Below are 19,404 nucleotides of genomic sequence, written 5' to 3'. Positions count from 1 at the left end.
TCTACCTACCCATCCATCCATCCATCCCCCTCATATCCGCTAGAGGGCGACTCGGCCGCTGCTGCCTGTGTACAACCCTGCCTGTGTCACACAGCGGCGCGGAGGATGCTCGGAGGATGCTCAGAGGCAATAAGCCAAAAAACAAATCACAGCCTTGACTTCATTTTTTTAACAAAACCAACCCTGATACTTATCAGGAAGCTGATGCGCATTTCCTCAAAACGGCGACGGCAAAAGGTGCTCTGAGGCTGAGAGCTCGCTGACTGCAGGGACAGGCGGTGTGTTGTTGATCGTCTTCAGCTGAATTCATGCTAGGCCTCTTTTGTGTGTTATTATATCCAGAAATAGGTCAGATATATATGCATTTATTCCGTGTGAGCTGATAGCCAGCTGTTAACTCGGTTTTTCCAGACAATAGCTATATAGCTAACTCTACAGGCCTCTGAGGAATCAGCACTGCTAGAAGTCTTCGGATCCAACTTGCTAAATTAGCGCTAGCTTAGCCTAAATAGCTTCGTTAAGTGGACCACCGTCTGTAACACCATCCAGTAACACAGGCTTTCCCCGCAGCCACAGGTCCTCCTTCCCTTCCAGCTCCTGGAGGCTGACGTCACGCCGGGCGATGACAAACGTTTGGTAGATGTTTTTGTCCTTCGTCGTTTGTCTCAGCAAGGTCTGCCGCCTCTTCTCCATGTTCAGCTCAGATAGACTCACTGTCCCCGACTATGTCAGCCGGCTTCAGCCCCGCAGAACGAGCTCCGACCCCAAGGCCGTTTCTCCAGGTGTCCATGCCGAGGTCCAGGGTGTCCTGGACGCGACTCTGCCGGCTCTGAAGGCGGCGATGAGAACCCTCAGGTCTGCCAGAGATACCGGGGAGCTGGAGGACACCCGTAGAGCCATCGCTGAAACTTTCCAGCTGGTGGAGGAGGCTTGGGTTTTGCCTACAGTTGGCCGCCAAGTAGCAGAAGAAATCTGCAACAGGATACGCCTGGATGGAGGTCTGGAGCTTCTGCTGCAGCTCCTGCAGACGCCTGCTGTGGAGATCACGTACGAGTCAGCCAAGCTGCTGGAGCAGATTCTCATATCAGAAAACAGGTAGGCCAGCCGTTCACTTCCTGTTTAAACCTTGGGAGTCATTTCCAGGTGAATAAAATTCAGGTCCCAAGGTTTGCAGATACCCACAGATCCAACATTTCGAGTATTGTCTTGAAAAGGATTGAGATAAATAATATTATCGTGGTCTAAAGTCAGTTATGAAATACAACACCCTAACTCTATAGCATCTTACCCTATAGCACATATATATATATATATGTATATCCTGGGCTGGCTTGTAATTTTCCTTATATATATAAGTATGATCTGCACAGACAGCAGGTAACATTCATTTGGTTGGAAACTAAAAATCTGCCTGTCATTGACACACATCTTCTGGACGAGCTTAGTCATTTTCCTTTCTGCCAGAAAGTAGATCTTCTAGAGTATCTTTGTTGCATGCATCACAGCAGTTTTACTTTTGAGAGGAGGTGGGGAGTTGGGGATGAGGTAGGTGGTGATTATCCTACATTCTGACCTGGCTCTTGTCAGTGGATGCAGTCAAATCACAGCAATGCTCCAAAATCTAGCACCTAACGCCTTCCCTGGACAGTAGAGACAGTCACTCCAGCAAAAGCAGGATAAATTCTTTTTTTTTTTTAAATATATTTAATACCCTTGATTTTGGAAGAAACAGTGAATGAGTATTTGTCCCAATACTTTTGTCCATTTAGTGTGGACAGTACAGCGTGGTGTATATATATATGTAGTATAGTAGTAGTGCCTTTGTTTCTGCTGTGTACATTTTTGAATATAAAGCGAACAAAAGAGCAATCCTTTTTCATACTATCGGGACTAATTATAATGATATTCAATATTAATTATCAGCCTAAGGCTATCACAAATGATACTTCAGCTCACCCCAAAGGAATTCGATATTAGAATCGCTTCCCAGGCAGGGGTGGGGTGGCAGCTTTTTATCCTTTCTTTATTTGTGAGTTTGCCCATTTTCTTCCCAATTGCGATTGGTAATTACCCAACCCATACCTGTTCTCCCCCTATCACATGCAATGCTCTTGACACTCGGAGGTAAGCACTGGCCATCATCAGCATCAGCACCAACAGCCAGTACCATCCAGCATTGCAGTAGAGCGATGTGCGGAGAAAGCTCCATCTAGCCACCCTGGAGACAGCATGGCCAGTTGCCCCGACTGCTGATGGTTAGCAGCATGGCGGGGATTCGAATTAGTGATCCTCTGGTCATAGTGACCGTGTCTTGTTCTGCTAGACCTTTTTAGACCACTTGGCTTTGTACCCTTCTTGCCGATGCAGTAACCATAGGTTCATGTAATGCTTGTCCAGAGCATCCAATTCTATTTTCAATGCTTTTCTGTGGAAATTGTCTTAAAGTAGTGTCTTAAAGTAGCTGTGCATCCACTGTGCATTACATACTATCTAAATTGTGCTCTTTACCTCCCTCCTCTTTTTCAGAGACTACGTGGCACGCATGGGCCTTGGGGTGATTCTGAACCTGACCCGTGAGCTGGAGGATGCTCAGCTGGCACGCAGCATCTCAGGCATCCTGGAGCACATGTTCAAACACACAGAAGAGACGTCTGCGCAGCTTATCAGCAACGGAGCTCTGGATGCCCTGCTGTTCTGGTGCCGCGGCACGGATCCCACTGTTCTGCGCCACTGTGCTGTGGCACTGGCCAACTGTGCCATGTACGGTGGCCATCGATGCCAGCGACTGATGATTGAGAAGCAGGCGGCCGAGTGGCTCTTTCCGCTTGCCTTCTCCAAAGAGGATGAGCTGATCCGCTTCTATGCCTGTCTGGCCGTGGCTGTGCTTGCCGCTAACAGGGAGGTGGAGAAGGAGGTGGTGAAGTCTGGCACACTGGAACTGGTTGAACCCTTCATCGCTTCACTCGATCCTGATGAGTTTGCACGCAGCCTGCAGGACAGCGCGGACAGCGTACAGGGCCGCACGGCCGCTGACCTCCAGCACCTGCTGCCCCTGCTGGATGGCACACGACTGGAGGGGAAGTGCATCGCTGCCTTTTACCTCTGTGCAGAGACCAGCATCAAATCCCGTCAGCGGAACACCAAGGTGAGGCCAAGATTGAGCTTGCAAGGTGTGTATAGTACTAACAAAGAATAAAGTATTGCACAGTGTATAAAGACATTCATATGTCAAATAAACCCCCCACCCACACAGAAAACAGTGACACACTGGAAGGCCGACCGTGGCCTGAGCTGCAATCTTAAATTGTATTACCAAGACATGCTCAAGTTAAAGTGCATAGTAAACAGATGGCCATCAGCTAAAAGCAAACAGGATGTCCAATGCAGAATTCTGAGGGGTTAAAGATCTCAGGGGTGTGACATCCTAAATGTCTAATGGCCGATTATGCTACGTTATAGTTCAGGCCACATTTTTCCTTTTTTTGTTTGTTGACATTTGTGGCTTTGTGTGCTACACATATATAATACATCACAAGCATTACTGGCTTTAATTAAAAAATCTATAATATCTTAAATGTTCAGTTTATTAATGGTGAGTAGTTGTACAGAATTCTTATTTTTGTAAGGTGAGTTTAAAAGTACAAGTTAAAAATCTAAGTGCATCAGTTTGACATCAGCAAGGAAAAGTATAGTTTAGTTATACATTCTGAATATTGGTTGTTCATCCTAATACAATCTTAAAATGATATATATCATTATATACTCCTACATCATTTATGTTACATAATTTGTCCTTAAAATTATATATATATATATATATATATATATATATATATTTTATTTTTATTTATTTTTTTTTTTTATCAGAAATTGCTGCTGCTCCAGTTAAGTGTTCTCTTTAAGCTCATTTACAGTGAACATCTGTGTAAATATTTCATAAACACTTTAAACATTCACTGATGGTTACTTGACATTAATCTTCAAAATGTTTTTAAAGTTTAAGCCTAATAAAATATTTTGGCCACCTTAATATGACAAAATCTAAGACAAATCCATTTAAAAAGGCATACACAATTAGCGTACTACATAGTGAGGTAAAAGACAGTGGAGTAAAAGCATGTAATTCCCCTTTTAATGCAGAAAAGGTAGGAATGACGAAAGCCAATCCATCTAGTTAATACTACATAATCAAATAGTTTGAATGGCTCCACTGTGAGTATAATAACTTTTTGCAAAGGCTCTGTTGCTACATTTTAGATGTTTTGCTTTTAAAGATGTATCTTTTTTTTAATTACAACATTAAATTACAACTTAATTAAGGTAAATATTGTAGTGTAAAATTAATATTTCATTTTTGCATCACCAACGCTGCTGAAATCATGCTGGTCTTGTGCTCCAAAAATATCACTGCATTTCCCTTCTCTGCCACAGAAACTGCCATTTTTAAAGAGATAATTTTCATAAGATGATAATTTCATTAGGTTATACTTTTGTGTCCTCTTCCTTTTTCCCTCAGATATTCCAGGAGATTGGAGCAGTGCAGAGCCTAAAGAGAATTGTCATGTACTCAAGTAATGGCACCACACTCTCTCTGGCCAAGCGGGCCTTGACTATGATGAGCGAAGACATTCCACGTCGCATACTGTCCTCTGTGCCCAACTGGAAAACTGGAGAAGTTGAGAGGTGGCTGCAGCAGATTGGCTTCAGTGCCTTTAGTGATCGGTTCCAGGTTTGTAAAATGGCAGCTTAGGTTTGCTGTTTAGTGCTGTTTAACAACGGTTACACATGCAAATACAAATGCAATATCACTATCGAAACTTGGATTTGGCATTTTGAAGGAATTACCTGTATGATATTAGGCTATATTGTAATGCAGCAGTGCTTTCACTGAGGTTGACTCTTCAGTTAATGTTTGTCAGGAACTTCAGGTGGATGGAGACCTGCTACTCAACATCACAGAAGAGGATCTGGTTAGTGATCTGGGCATGACATCTGGGCTCACCCGCAAAAGGTTGGTGTTATGCAAGTCACCTGTAATAATTCAGTATTGTGTACAAAATAATTCCCATGCTAAATGAATTGTTATTTGACATGTATTTCAGTGTTTGTTTGTTTTTTATTGAGGTCATATTTTCTGTCATGTTCTTTTTCTCGTTTACCTAATTTATCTTGGGAAATCCAGGTTTCTGCGAGACCTGCGAGTCCTGAAAACTTACGCCAACTACTCCATGTGTGACCCCAATAACCTGGCTGATTGGCTGGCAGATGTGGACCCTCGTTTCCGTCAGTATACCTATGGAATGGTGCAGTCTGGCGTGGACCGCAACAACATCCTCCAGATAACGGACCAGCAGCTGCAGTCTGACTGCCGAGTGGAGAATGGAATCCACCGAGCCCAGATCCTCGCGGCTGCCCGTCGGCCTGCCAGGCCCTGTCTCACTGACTCACAGCCTGCAGGCCCAGACGTGTTCATCAGCTATCGCCGCACCACTGGCTCTCAGCTTGCCAGGTCAGAGCGGATGCCAGCAATTATATTCCACCACTGTAACTAAGATGTGGACTTTATTGTTACTCAGACATGTTCAGAAATAGGGTGAAAATTCAAACTATAGTCAAAAGCAACTATAATTGTCTTTCTGTAAAACGTTCTGGTGGTTTGTTCCCTTTAGAAACGCTAGTTACAAAATACAGTCTTGGCAATCTGACAGGAATGAAAGCGTTTCCATCTGTATGAATGCTTCAGTGAAACGGAAAGCATGCTTTGATTCTCTTTCTCTATAGTCTGCTGAAGGTGCACTTGCAGGTGCGTGGCTTCAGCGTCTTCATCGATGTAGAGAAGCTGGAGGCAGGCAAGTTTGAGGAGAAGCTGATAAGCAGTGTGCAGCGAGCGCGTAACTTCATCCTGGTCTTGTCAGCCAATGCTCTGGACAAATGCATGGGAGACACAGGCATGAAAGACTGGGTGCATAAGGTTAGACCGGAAATGCCTCTCCTAACCTGCTTTAACATTAAACTTGCCATTTTACACTGGTGTGACACCTGTGTACCTACCTAAAGACGTAACCTTACCACTATAAATTAACATTCAAAACTGTCTCAGATCAGAGCAGCAGAATAACAATTTTAACCTTTTTTCATGTAGTAGTACAGTCATGTGGCATCTACATTTGTGACTGTAGTCTATCATCTGCAGGAGATTGTCACTGCTCTCCATGGGAAGAAGAACATTGTCCCCGTCACTGACAACTTTGTGTGGCCTGATCCCAACTGTCTGCCTGAGGACATGCGTTCCATTCTAACTTTTAATGGCATCAAGTAAGTTAATGTTTAATGTAAAACAATATATTATTGTATTTTTAATAAGCAGTATGCAGTTATAGATTCTTTTTTACTTGCTTCAAATCACTGTTACCCAGTCATTTATAATAATTGCTTGTCTATTGCAGTATCAAATAAATGCTTTGGATAATGACAGATCAGTTTGTTAGAACACCATTTAGGATATAACTAGATTATGCTTATCAATAACATCGACCTCATTACCTCTCCAATACTACAGGTGGTCCCATGAGTATCAGGAAGCCACCATAGATAAGATTCTGCGTTTCCTCAAGGGACATACTTGTCAAGATCAGCCAGACAGCTCGAAGAGCCACAAGGAACCACAGAGCAATTCAGCAAAGAGTCACTAATCAGTGGTTTCCCAATGAATGCTTGCAGACCATGGATGCCACTGAATGTGAGAACATTATGCAGAATAAACAAGTAATACATTCTTAACAGGTATGAATAAGCCGTGCACTATTTATTTTCATTTATCAGTTTTCAAACTATGAATCTCTTACTTGCTTTGTAGCCTTATTCATTACCTTCCTAACAAACACAGGTCTGTATGAAGTGGACCGTATTTTTGAAAATCTATAGCCTGCAAAGTAGCATGTTGCGCACCTCAATTAATAGAGAACAAAGACATGAATTTATAAATTCATGACTTCAACCATCTCTTGTTTGGCCAAAATGTATTAACAATAATGAATGAATTAATATTTTTTTTAGTAATGAGCTTCATCACAAATTAACTGACTACAGTACAATTTAAGTTTTTGCATCTCCTTTTTAAAACTATCATTGTGATTCCCAGCAGGGGTCCTGATCCCTAAATATCCTGCAGTGGACACCACATCTTTGCTCAAGTCTCAGCTTTGGTTTAAATCCAATACAGCTAGTGATAATATAAGTGCTAAATACCCAAACAGACACAAACCTACTACACTACTACTAACATCTTATAGGCCAGTTCTGTTGCTGTACATACACAAGTGTGATGTGAAAGAAGTCTACTTTGGCCCTTAATATGTATCCACTGCATCTCCTTGCCGGTGTGAAGGAACATGCCTATCACTCAGGAATATAAATGTGCTGTCTGTCTATCATTTATCAAATCCAAGAAACATAGTCTGCTTTGCACTGAAACTTAATTTACATTAATGTCTTGTGACATTATTTAATGCTGAGTCTGGATTTTGCATGCTTGTTCATGATGTCATTTATGATGTCTATGGTAGAAAACGGCAGATGGCTGCCTTAAATGGTATCTTGTAGTGAATGTACCGGATATCAAGGCCATTGTTGCTAAATAGCTGATTCCCAGCCTGGGAAACCTGCCTGGGATTGTTAGCATACTGTAGGAATAGTTCTAGACCTATACCTCTAGTTCTGCTGTAATTATATAATCCCAAACTTGGAAATAACTTGAACAGCCTCACCCAGCAGTCATATTTTTTTGTATGCATCCACAGAAAAAAGAAAAAGTCTACAGGAGTATAAAAATCTAAAGACTACGGTTCACATGAAGTTCCACATACTGTCTGTTTTGTAACTCCTTACATGGGGCCACTTTGCAGAAAATGAGAATGGGAAGTGGGAAGAAAGTACAGAGGCACACACAAGGTGGCTATGCCTAACAGCTCTTAACCATAACCTCATGATCACACTGGTGCTTGCTTTGCATCAGCTGCAATACAGTGAACCTATTATGGTTACTCGCCTCTGAACCAGCTTCCATGTCACTATACAGGTGTATCTGAAAATCCGTGTAACACATGAACTTATTGATATTAAAAAGTATAATATGCAGTATTGGAAAACACTAGATATTGCTACTACAGCTCTAAAATGGTTACCTGTTTGCTGGCTAGAGTCAGCGGAAGGTAATTTCCCAGTGGGTGATTATTTGAGCCATGTAATTTACCCTTTACATAAAATTATGCTATTAGACATTCACAACATAATTTCTCCCCAGCACCTCTTACAGTGTTGATAGCTTTATCCTCATCTGGGCCAACTTCTATTGCCTTAATGTTTAAATCTTACATATGTATATTAAAGATAGTTTGGTGCAGAAAATAACTGGTAGAGCCAGATGACCCAGAGTAGGCCAAGTGATCATGTAATAAGAACTGTACAATATCAGGGCTTTTATTTGTATTAAAAGAACATGTCAATAAAATGTTTTTGGAAACAGTCCTCAATTTCCTTACAGTCTTTATCTCACAATAATATTCACTTTGGTGTATCATCACTTTCAGTCAAAAACCTTGTATCTTTAAAATGACAACTTTGCAAAAGGAAGGGAAAACTCTGTACCTTTTAATTGAAATCAATGCAAGATTTTATTCCCAGTAATTTTGGAGCATTTCTATTGGTCCGTTCATTAAACCGTGGAAAACAGCAAAAATGGAAAATACACCATATGTCCAAATGTTTGTGGACAGCTCTTCTAATGAATGCATTCAGCTACTCTTACCCATTACCCATTGCTGACACATGCACAAACGCACACACAGTCTGTCTGGTCAAGAGGAGTATTGCCAATGTACTAGGACTCTTTCGAGCAGATAAACATAAACCTATTGGCACCATGTCTAATGACAGGCGTAGGCTACAGGGTATAAAGCCCCCCAGCATTGAGATGGGTTATCTGGAGTGATGGTGCGCTATCCATTACTTCTTGGAGCTGTTGGGGAGTTGGGAATGCAGGGTAAAATATTTGGTAAATTATTATTGCTAATATGCTGATGTGAAATTGGTAGGTTCGGCTTTTAAAAATAAAAAAAATAGAAGGAAAAAATAAGAGGAAGCAAGTAGAGTTTCATTTCCAATCCAGCACATTCATTTCCTAACCAACACATATAGGTCAAATGACCCTAAACTGAGCAGAAACACTGCAACCACAATACCATTTCCCAGTTACCCTGTCAGCCTGTGCACATGCCTCTGGGGCTTTTAGAAGGGGATAAAAAATGACTAACATAACAGAAAGTGTCACTCCAAGTATAAATGTGACTTTATGAACAATACCAGTGGGAGCTGACCTGTGTCCAGTGCCAACACTGTGGCTGTTATCGGAGTCTACTTAAGGGACCTCTACAGGCCATCTACATGAAACTCAGTAATGTAGATACTGATCCAGCTCTCTTTTTATCTGAGCAAGTTGAGAAATAGTACAAAATCTTTTAAGGGGTAGGGTGACCACATTTTGCTGTATGTAGGATGTTGCAGACAGGGGCTTCAAGTAGGCCCAGGTTCTAAGACAGTGGGAATGTGTATAGACACATAAAGCCATGCAACTGTTAATGAATATAATCACTTAATAAATAGCCTTACTAACCTATAGAGACAAATAATCACCTTACATTTGAACAAATTTGCCTTGCCATGAAAATTCGCTCTTTCATTACACACTCTTCATTTGCATTTGCATTTAGGCATTTTTAAAGCTGCAGTCAATTAATCTCAGACCCTCTCTAGACTTAAAGAGAGGTTTAAAGTTTGCTTGCTGTCTCTGTGTAGAACATGTAGCTGCTCAGAAGACACAATATCTGAAACAGCTACAGGACTGGAAACAACCCATTCCACACCTTTAAGTCATGTGAATCATAATTGATCCTTGGTTTAAAATGATCACCAGCATACAGACATCTGTCTGTGTTCTAAAATATGGACTGTATTGTCTATCGTTGCAGAAAACAGTACTGGACCATTTCTAGGTCCTTTCCATGTTTATGTGGCAAGGGCCTTGCACGGTCAATTTCAGTTCACTGCAGTTTCCCTGTTGTGCATCCTCTGCTCTTGGCACTTCAACCCCCTTAAAAAAACAGATACAAATCTAGTTACAGTCTTACATGCCTGTGCAAAAAGATTATTGGTTATTTTATTTCAGTTATTCGAGTACACGCCTGAACATGCAGCACCACACAGATTTTTAAACATTGTTAAAGCTTCATAATGTCACTCTTCAGCCCATAAGTTCCATATATGACAACTACGGTACTAAACAACCAGTTCTGAGTTAGTCATTTTTGTAAGGTCACATCATCAATTTCTTTACATACATCCACTAGTTTAAGCTACAGCAGTTTAGTATTTGTTGTTATATTTTGTTTATTATAATGCTAATAAATAAATAAAGTGAGGCATTCATTAATTAATTAGGACAGTTTCTGATACATGACCCTACACAAATAAGCAGACCTCAAGGAAAAACATGATATACACAGTGCTGCTAAAAAGCTTGTAAACCCTTTACACTTTTCTGTATTTCTGTATACATTTGTGCTAAAATGTGATCTTTACATTCATCATTCATCAAAACATAATTTTTAACATAATATGTTTTTATTTTCTATATTGAGTACATTAAAAATCGTTGTTGGAAAAAGTGTGTGAACCTTTGCTTTCATAGTGTGACCACAGCAATAACTTAAACTTTGGACTCATTCTTCCATACAAAACTGCTTCAACTTGATGATAATGGTGGGCCTCAATGCATGAACTGCTCTTTTCATGTCCTCACCTGATATCTCTGTTGCATTTCTCCTGCTTAAACCATCTAGGACATTATTTGTAGACCTGCATGCGTGCTTAGGGTCATTGTGCCTCATGCTTAGCAGTTGGGATAAGATTCTTATGTTGGAATGTTTTTACCAGAGTTATACTTTGCATTCATCTGTCCAAATAATATTCTTCCAATATGCTTCTGGCTTATCCATGTGCTCTTGAGGAAACCACAGATAGGTAGCAGTGTTGTTTTTGGAGAGTAGTGGCTTTTTCCCATTGCACAGTGTTTGCCAAATGAATACTGACATGAGAGTAACACTAGTGTAGACTTGTGAGCTTAGATAACTCTAAGAATTATGGCATGGCACCTGTATATTGAAGACCATACTTTGATAATAAAGGCCCCCTTCCACACATACTTGGATATTTTAAAAAATTGAGATTTGTGCAGATAGGAGGCAAAAACACAGACAAAATATTCTGTTCTTAAAAATATCTCGATATGCGTTTGACGGGGCCTCAACATTGGAGAATTGGAAATGGAAATTTGTATAATATAAAGAAATGTAAAAGCAATAATGATTTTGTATTCTTAGTTTAATTGGGTTCTTCATGTCTAATTTCAGAGATTAAATTGAAATCTGATCACATTTCAGGTCAAATTTATGCAGAAATGCTAACAATATGAACAGGTTTACAAACCATCTAGCAGTACTGTAGTTCCTTATTAACTGATTAGTTGTTTGTGAGCCTAAATAGCGTCAGGGCTCTCATGTAACCTTACCCGATTATTCCAGCAGGGATGAGAAGGACGATGGCTCCGAAGAGGAAGGGGAAACCCTTCATTATGTGTAAGGTGGCAGGATACAGAGAGTTAAAGAGTCCACTGGCCACCAACGAGCAGAGGCCCTCCACACAAGCCACAGAGGCAAACAGAGCACCTGGAAAAATGAAAGACACAATCACCCTGAGGGACGAACACTTTCAGCACTGATGTTTCTATTGTATGATTTCACACCTTGCTCTGAAGGGTCCACAAGTTTGGACAGCTTGGATCTCAGAACTGGAGTGGAGGTCATAAATAGTAAAGACAGGCCGTATCCTGGTAAACACACATGAAAAGAGCTGGTCATGTTCCTCTTCACAAGTTAGCTTTTCCCTCCACAGCCACCAGATAGCAGTGTGGAGTAGCCTTAAGGACCTAGTCTAGTCCTTCACTCTCCTTGCAGGATTCTACTTGCCTGTTTCTCAGAGTGCACTTGGCCAACTTTCAACCAGTGGCACAAAGTGCACCTTTAGATCACAGGCAGGGTGATTAAACAGGGGCATGGGTGAATTAAACAGGGTTGATGATTTCCTTGACCTCTATACTTTAATCTACTCCCATTGTATTGCCCTCTGAAGCATGTGGCTTAGTCTGTGGGCCTGATTCTGCTACAGTTTAGTCATTACTAAATGCAAAAGGTTTCCCAAATTCAATTTCAATTACATAATCAGTAGCTGGAGAACAATGAATCCCCTAACCTCTATCATAATGTCTTCCTTTTGTTGTTCTGGTAAAAAAACAGCTCTGTATGTGATGCTTGTGATGTTTAGAAAGATCAGAGACATGCTGTGTCTGGTCGTGTACCAAACCCAGATAAAAGCCTTTTTTTTAAACAGACACACATTTGCAATAATGAAATGGCTTAATGTACAGCTAACATGTTAGTAGCTCACCACAATATGTGTCAAATACAATCAATACATGACATTAGCTTAGCAGATATTTTCTTTGAGAACAAATTACCTGTAAACATGAGAGCTGTGGTGTTTGCCACAGAAAACACCACCGAGCCAATCATGTTGGAGGCCAGGCCTATGATGGCCACCCAGGAGTCTTCCAGGCAGTGCTGCAAAGCCTTCAGGCCCAGCAGGCTGCTGAGGTATGACAGGTGCTGAGCAGCCGAACCGTAGCCAATCAGCACTGAATCCCAACACAGAGGTGCGCTCAGTTCATACAGTACATACAGCTCGCGGGAGCCAAAGTGTACAGTGACCACCAGGAAAAAGCAGAGTGTGTAGAGCCACAACCAGACCCTATGTCCTCTCTGCCCTCCAGAGGTATAAAGATCATAGACAGCCCTATAATGCCGGCCAGAGAAGAGCTTCGCCTCTGGGTCAGGAGTGACAGATTCTGGTATGAAGAGGTAAGCGTACAGGGCTGTGGCCAGGTTTGTGGCCAGAACAAGCCAGAAGGGGCTGATATACCTGCAATCACAGGAAGTAAAGGCAAGGCTTGTCAACACTGGATTTTGGAATACGGGTTTAAGTGCAGTCTTGAAAGACAAAAAAAAAATTTACACAGTTTTCTTTTTACCCGAAGTATAGCTGATCAGTCAAGACACGTTTGGTGTCTGAAGTTACTTGGCTAATGAGGTTTCACTGCAAAAAATGATACCTTGGCAAGTGAAAACATCTAAAACCTAGCAATAAATCTAGTGTTTGTCACTATGAGACTGTTGTATGGGTTGTATAAGATTATTCAACCTATTTTAGATTTTTTATTACTCATCTTCTTTACTTCAATCTAGTAAAAGCATTTAAATACATATTAGTATGTTCCGTCTGCCAGTTGGAAAAGGCATTTTCACTAGATAATATTACTTAAAACACATACAAATGCCCAAGAATTAGTTGAATAATCTTATAATATTAGAAATATTATATGTAGTGACTTGACTTAAGATGTTAAAGAAGTTTGATGTTAACAGTTGTCTATTTTAATATGTATACACTATATATGATAGTGTGTCAGACAACACAAAGAAAGTCAATTCAACATGGTGTGAAACAGGGGGCTCTGATGATATCTAATAAATGCATTCAGCTACTTTAAGTTGCAACCAATGCTGACACAAATGTGCAGACACACATGCCTAATGCCTTGCTAGAGGTTGAGCTGTGGAGCAGTGGAACTGTGTTCTCTGGAATGATGGATGGTGATCCGTCCAGTACTGTTGACATAAGTTGGGGAGCTGTGGATGAGGTGAGGTGGTGATCAACCAATATCCTGGCTCACTAACACTCCTGTTGCTGAATGCTTTCAAATCCTCACAGCAATGCTCCAAAATCTCAAAAAAAGTCTTCCCTGGATAGTAGAGACAGTTAATCCAACAAAAGCAGGATAAACAATTTTAATACCAATTGATAAAAAAAAAAGAAAGAATGAGCAGGTGTGCCAATACGTTTGTCCACATAGTGTAGGTCTTGGCTGATCAGCTATTTTTAGGGGTAAGGAGAAAATTATATCAATGAGTTTGTATTATATATATATATATTTTTTCTATTAAAATGGTGTTAAAACATTGGTCTAAAGGAGCCTGGCGTATAACAAGGCACTTACTAACTAAACTGAATAAATAAGCAGTACCCTTGTGCATGTCTCCATTTGCCTCCAATAATGCTTGCAAACATGCCAGCGAGCCCCAGACATGCCTCCAGTATGGCCACACAAAAGGTGCGAGAGCTCTTGTCACTGGTGTCTGCCACATAAGCAAAGCAGCCTGCCAAGATGGCATTAAAATCTCCAGACAGGCCACTGCAGATCCTTCCCAAGAGGAACCAGGCCACAGGAAGCTTCAGGTACATCACAATCAGGTAGATACTAGCCTGAACTGCCAGACCCAGACTGGGGATGATCAGAACCAGCCGTCTGCCAGCTCGGTCACTCCATGAGCCAAGAAGGATCACAACAAAGAGGCCCACCAGAAAACCTCCCAAATTGATGTACATGTTCCAGTGCGCAGTTAGAATTTCGACCTCCTGGATTAAATACAAAAAAACATTACTAATCAAAAAGGTCTGGTTTCCTGAAACATTTTGACTCAATTAGACCTTGCTTAATTGGACTGTGAACCAGGAAATGGTAAAATTGGTCCTTTCCTATTAATTTAACACTGTGACTCCCACCATGATAAATAAATCTGTAGGTCATTCACGAAATTAGCAGATACTGGTCATAGCAAAGTTTGCACTCAAATACAACATACCGCAACGATCAGATAGTCATGGCTCCTATGATTTACATCATGAAAATGGATCGACATTGACTGTTCAATCTAAACTTTTTTTTAATTCCTTCTACTTCTGTTGAATCACAGTCAGTGAGTTCCCTCACTGATGTATAATCTATGTATTTTGATTGTTTTGGAATTGTTAAAAAAGGAAAATATATATTGTCACTGGGGAAAAAACTTGAAATGAAGGTCACTGTGAGGTCAGTGTACATTTCAGACTACTGTTATTGGTTCATGAAATTTTTATGAAATGTAAAGGCCAGCTTGCATTTTCATAGTATGTTAAAAAAAATGTATACGGCATGTAGGTCAGTTTGCAAGCAGTCTTGAGCAGTCATGATCAGTCATTTGTTTTCTCAAAAAGAAAACAGCTAAATTTGAATATATATATTGTTAATATATTCTATTATATTGTTTAATTTATTTTTTCCATTCATTCATTCTTTATTACACATTATTTGTGTATGTGTATTTCTAAGCTATTTAATATTTGCATATTTATACCTTTTGCAGGAACTAATTTGTAGTGGGTTGGACAATCTGAATTTGGAGAGGTAAACTGGATTAAAATTATTGAATGTTTTGTCTGTGCACTAATACCACCATTTAGACTAATTTATGTTTATATATATATATATATATATATATATATATATATATATATATATATATATATATAACTAAAAATAAATTAAAAACTAAAAACATAAAACAAAAACATGTAAAAAATAAATATTAGTAGTTCTTTGTTGTGTCAAAAAAATGATTATGAATTTTATTCAGCAATAATATTGGCGCTATTCTGGGAGGGTTTGGCTCTGACCCCTCAGAGCCGCCGTAGTCACATTTTAGCTTCATTTTCAGCTACTCTCCTCCACAACACCCTACACTCACCCTCCACAACACCCTACACTCACCCTACACTCACCCTCCACAACACCCTACACTCACCCTCCACAACACCCTCCACTCACATGGTGTGTAGATCATTTCTGCGCAAATCCTGCGCAAGTTCAGCGCAGCCCTGTGTGTGTGTCTGTCTACCTTCTGAAGCTGATCGTGTGCAGAAGAATTACACCCTCCTCCTTTCGTTCCGTTGTAGCCCAAGTCCTCACTAATGCGATCCCACAGGTACTGAGTGTACAGCGGCATCTGCAGTGCCAGAGAGAAGGTGGCGAGGAACAGGACAGGCTGGACTGTGACTGAAAACGGACAGGAGTACGGTGGAGCTCTGCAGCGGGGGCTTCCTACCGGGTCCTCCTGCTCGGGGCTCAGCGCGTCCGCGGGCAAAATCTCTGTGGTGTCCGAATCTTCCTCCATGGCCACAGAGCACAGCGCTAAACCAGCAGCACGGCCAAAGCTCCCTGAGCGAGTCCTCAGGTTCTCTGTATATTGTCTGAAACGACCCGGTTGGGCTCGGAAGCTCTGCTGTCTGCAGGCTGTAGCTGTGTCTGTTTTCACCCCGAACTTTGTCAGGTCACGTGTAAACACTGCCTGTGTGGCTCCTTCTGCTGATTGCGCAAATAGTTACTTCTCCAGTAATAGTGGACTGTTACTAATAAGTTACTTATAGTCCACACACACACACACACACACACACACACACACACATATATATATATATATATATATATATATATATATATATATATATATATATAATGTGTGTGTGTGTATGGACTATAAGTAACTTATTAGTAACGTAATATTATATATATATCACTTATATAGTAACGTAATAGTATTCACACACACACACATATATATATATATATATATAATGTGTGTGTGTGTGTGTGTGTGTGTGTGTGTATGGACTATAAGTAACTTATTAGTAACGTAATATTATATATATCATATATACATATATGATATCATATATGATATATATGAATCTAATTCTATTCAGTAATCTTTGAATGCATGTATGTTGAATGTATATGATATAACATTTTATATATATATATATATATATATATATATATATATATATATATATATATATATATAATGTTATATCATATATATATGTATATGATATTATATGTATATGATATTGACCAGGACATGAAAGACACTGGAACTGTCCTAACATTTCAAACAATTAAGTAATGAACCTAAATTCAAAGATTACTGAATAGAATTAGATTCATATGTATCACATATATATATATATATATATATATATATATAATATTACATAAGTTACTTATAGTCCTAACTATGCAAGACATTATGCTAAAAATGTTAAAGTTGTAAAGGAATTAAAATAAAAATAACAAATGGCCTTAAATTCAACTTATAATAAATAATACCTGTGTACAAATCACACAATTTATATATATTATATCATAATATATATAACAAGTCATATTATATTACAAGTTATAATTGTTTTACATATATATTAAAATAAATACTTTTCTACCTATGCAAAGCCCAAATACTAATAATTGAGAAAAAACATTTTGTTTATAATAATAACTGTAATTTATTTTCAAATCTCTCTTTATCCTTCAGAATTAAACAAGCTGGTGTTATATGAGCCCTTAGGACCGTGGAGTTAACACTGCTCTGCAAACAATGTTACAGAAGGCTGTCGCTGGCTCGTCTTTAGCTCTAGGTAAAGTATGTTAAAATAGGCTTACTACAAATAAAGCCTCCTGAAATAGTAGATCCTTCTGTGTGATACCATACTGTCACATTAGACCCATGGCAAAAATCCATAGCATGTTGTAATAACCTTGCTTTCTCACACTCTTCCTTTTAAAGAAATGAATGAAAAGCCGGTTCGGGATCACACAACCTTCCGGTGTTTATTTAAGGCTTAAGCTCTTTAATCAGAAGTAGATTGAATACTGAATAGGCCTACTTGAGCTGGCCTTCAATTGCTGAGGTTATGGCATTTCCCTCTAAATTCTATTCAGTAATCTTTGAATTTAGGTTCATTATTTAATCTTTTGAAATGTTAGGACAGTTCCAGTGTCTTTCATGTCCTGGTCAAAGATCAAGTGAGCTTATAATGGGATCAGAAGAGCTTACATTCAGGAAATCATTTCAGGATACTATGCTCGCAGTTTAACCTCTTAAGTAGTTTTTTTTCCCTGACCAAACATGTAGACTAATACTGTAAATGCAGATTACACTACTCACTGTAATTTGTACAGATCAATTACTTCTATACCTACATCTTAATAGACATATTCATGTTTAGTTCATATTTGTTATTTTTTATCTATGGTAGGAATCCTGTTAATGTGGTTTTACTCAAATACAGGCCCTAAAATAATAACAGCAACAAACTGAAACTTAGAGCACTGTCAGATATAATATAACTATAAATATGAATATAATGTAAGTTTGACTGACGGCAGTCTTTTAACTGCCAGCTGTAAATGTGGTGCAACACTGTTGGGCTGCACCGTTGACAGGATTTCACAGTATATCACTGTAAATCTGTAAATACTGTTTATCACTGTTACGTTGATTCCTTCATATGTAAATGTACATACTGGTAACTGAGTTGCATTACAGTTAGTGTAAAAATACAAGAGATTACTTTTTACTGATTACAGCATATAACAGTTCAGCATAATCCAGCTATATCACATTAATCATGTGGTCACATTTAGAGTTGCCAACCATCCAGGTTGTCCGTGTGGAAATAACTGTGCTTTCCCTGGATTTTTGTTCCAGTGAAATACACTATACAGTGTATACATTATGTGTCCGAATGTTTGTGGACACCCCTTCTGATGAATGCATTTAGTTTCTTTAAAATGCACCCATTTCTAACAAGCCCCCAGCATGTATGCAACAAGTAACCTGAAATAGACTCTATTTTTACTGAAATTAAATATTTTGTTTCAATTTCCTGACCAATTTGCCTCCTCTTTGTTCTTGTCAGCTGTGCATGCTCAAATGATGTTCCAACATGGCTCTTGAGATTAACACGCCTTATCTTCAACCATCCTGTAGAACATGAATAACTCTTGCCTCTGTCAGTCATCTCTGGCCTCCACACTGACTCAGCTCTTCTAACGGTCTCAAGGGGCATGAACTATATATCCTGGAGTGTTTACGCTCATATTTACTTGCTCTCCCGAACGTGGCACTGGGCGTATTGTTCCACATTAGCAGGGTTAAGCAGAGAGACGATGATCCTAATGACAGGCCCTGGGGTCAAAGTCATTGCTCACATGTAAGCTATAGCATGCTGCCCTTGTGTTAAGTAAACAAAGGAGGTGTCATCGTGATGAAGTGCAAAAGAACTGGGATTACTAATGTGGCATTCCAGAGGGCCTCACTGCTGCAGGTACAGTGCATAGTGTGTTCATTCAGTGTTCACTGAACCCATTCAAAAGATACAGAGTTACACACTCTGAAAGCATATTTCTTTCTCCATGGATAGCAGTCGACATCGTAGTCTGTGTAGGTCTCTGCCATTGCATGATTGTATAATAGGTAAGATCTTTTGCCATCCCTGGAGTGTGACAGCTGTTCTATG

General features: G+C 39.7%; 2 protein-coding genes across 2 annotated transcripts; one reads left to right on the top strand and one right to left on the bottom strand.

Moving 5' to 3' along the window:
• The first annotated feature begins 51 nt into the window (after positions 1–51).
• sarm1 (sterile alpha and TIR motif containing 1) lies at positions 52–9,034 on the top strand. Its single transcript, XM_072691656.1, has 8 exons — positions 52–1,095; positions 2,527–3,145; positions 4,517–4,729; positions 4,920–5,011; positions 5,183–5,509; positions 5,782–5,971; positions 6,194–6,315; positions 6,560–9,034. The coding sequence occupies exons 1-8, from the start codon at positions 641–643 to the stop codon at positions 6,690–6,692; spliced, it is 2,151 nt and encodes a 716-aa protein (XP_072547757.1). The 5' UTR covers positions 52–640; the 3' UTR covers positions 6,693–9,034.
• Positions 8,456–16,352, bottom strand: slc46a1 (solute carrier family 46 member 1). Its single transcript, XM_072691657.1, has 6 exons — positions 15,942–16,352; positions 14,252–14,643; positions 12,629–13,089; positions 11,858–11,941; positions 11,624–11,780; positions 8,456–10,147 (listed from the first exon to the last, which is right to left on the bottom strand). Exons 1-6 carry the CDS (start codon positions 16,215–16,217, stop codon positions 10,093–10,095), a joined length of 1,425 nt encoding a protein of 474 aa, XP_072547758.1. The 5' UTR covers positions 16,218–16,352; the 3' UTR covers positions 8,456–10,092.
• Positions 16,353–19,404: the final 3,052 nt, after the last annotated feature.

This window comes from Salminus brasiliensis, chromosome 11 (assembly GCF_030463535.1).
Source record: "Salminus brasiliensis chromosome 11, fSalBra1.hap2, whole genome shotgun sequence".
Classification (NCBI taxonomy): Eukaryota; Metazoa; Chordata; class Actinopteri; order Characiformes; family Bryconidae; genus Salminus; species Salminus brasiliensis.
The sequence above is the reverse complement of the archived record's forward strand: the minus strand, read 5'-3'. Positions and strand labels throughout refer to the sequence as shown.

What these genes read in the sequence shown, in the direction of transcription:
- slc46a1 (XM_072691657.1), bottom strand. Translation starts at nt 16,217, where the DNA reads ATGGAGGAAGATTCGGACACCACAGAGATTTTGCCCGCGGACGCGCTG. An exon ending in CACACGATCAGCTTCAGAAG is followed by an intron (nt 14,644 to 15,941) that starts GTAGACAGACAC and finishes TATTTAATCCAG; the next exon opens with GAGGTCGAAATTCTAACTGC. An exon ending in AAATGGAGACATGCACAAGG is followed by an intron (nt 13,090 to 14,251) that starts GTACTGCTTATT and finishes CTGTGATTGCAG; the next exon opens with GTATATCAGCCCCTTCTGGC.
- sarm1 (XM_072691656.1), top strand. Translation starts at nt 641, where the DNA reads ATGTTTTTGTCCTTCGTCGTTTGTCTCAGCAAGGTCTGCCGCCTCTTC. An exon ending in CCCGTCAGCGGAACACCAAG is followed by an intron (nt 3,146 to 4,516) that starts GTGAGGCCAAGA and finishes TTTTTCCCTCAG; the next exon opens with ATATTCCAGGAGATTGGAGC. An exon ending in ACTGGCTCTCAGCTTGCCAG is followed by an intron (nt 5,510 to 5,781) that starts GTCAGAGCGGAT and finishes CTTTCTCTATAG; the next exon opens with TCTGCTGAAGGTGCACTTGC.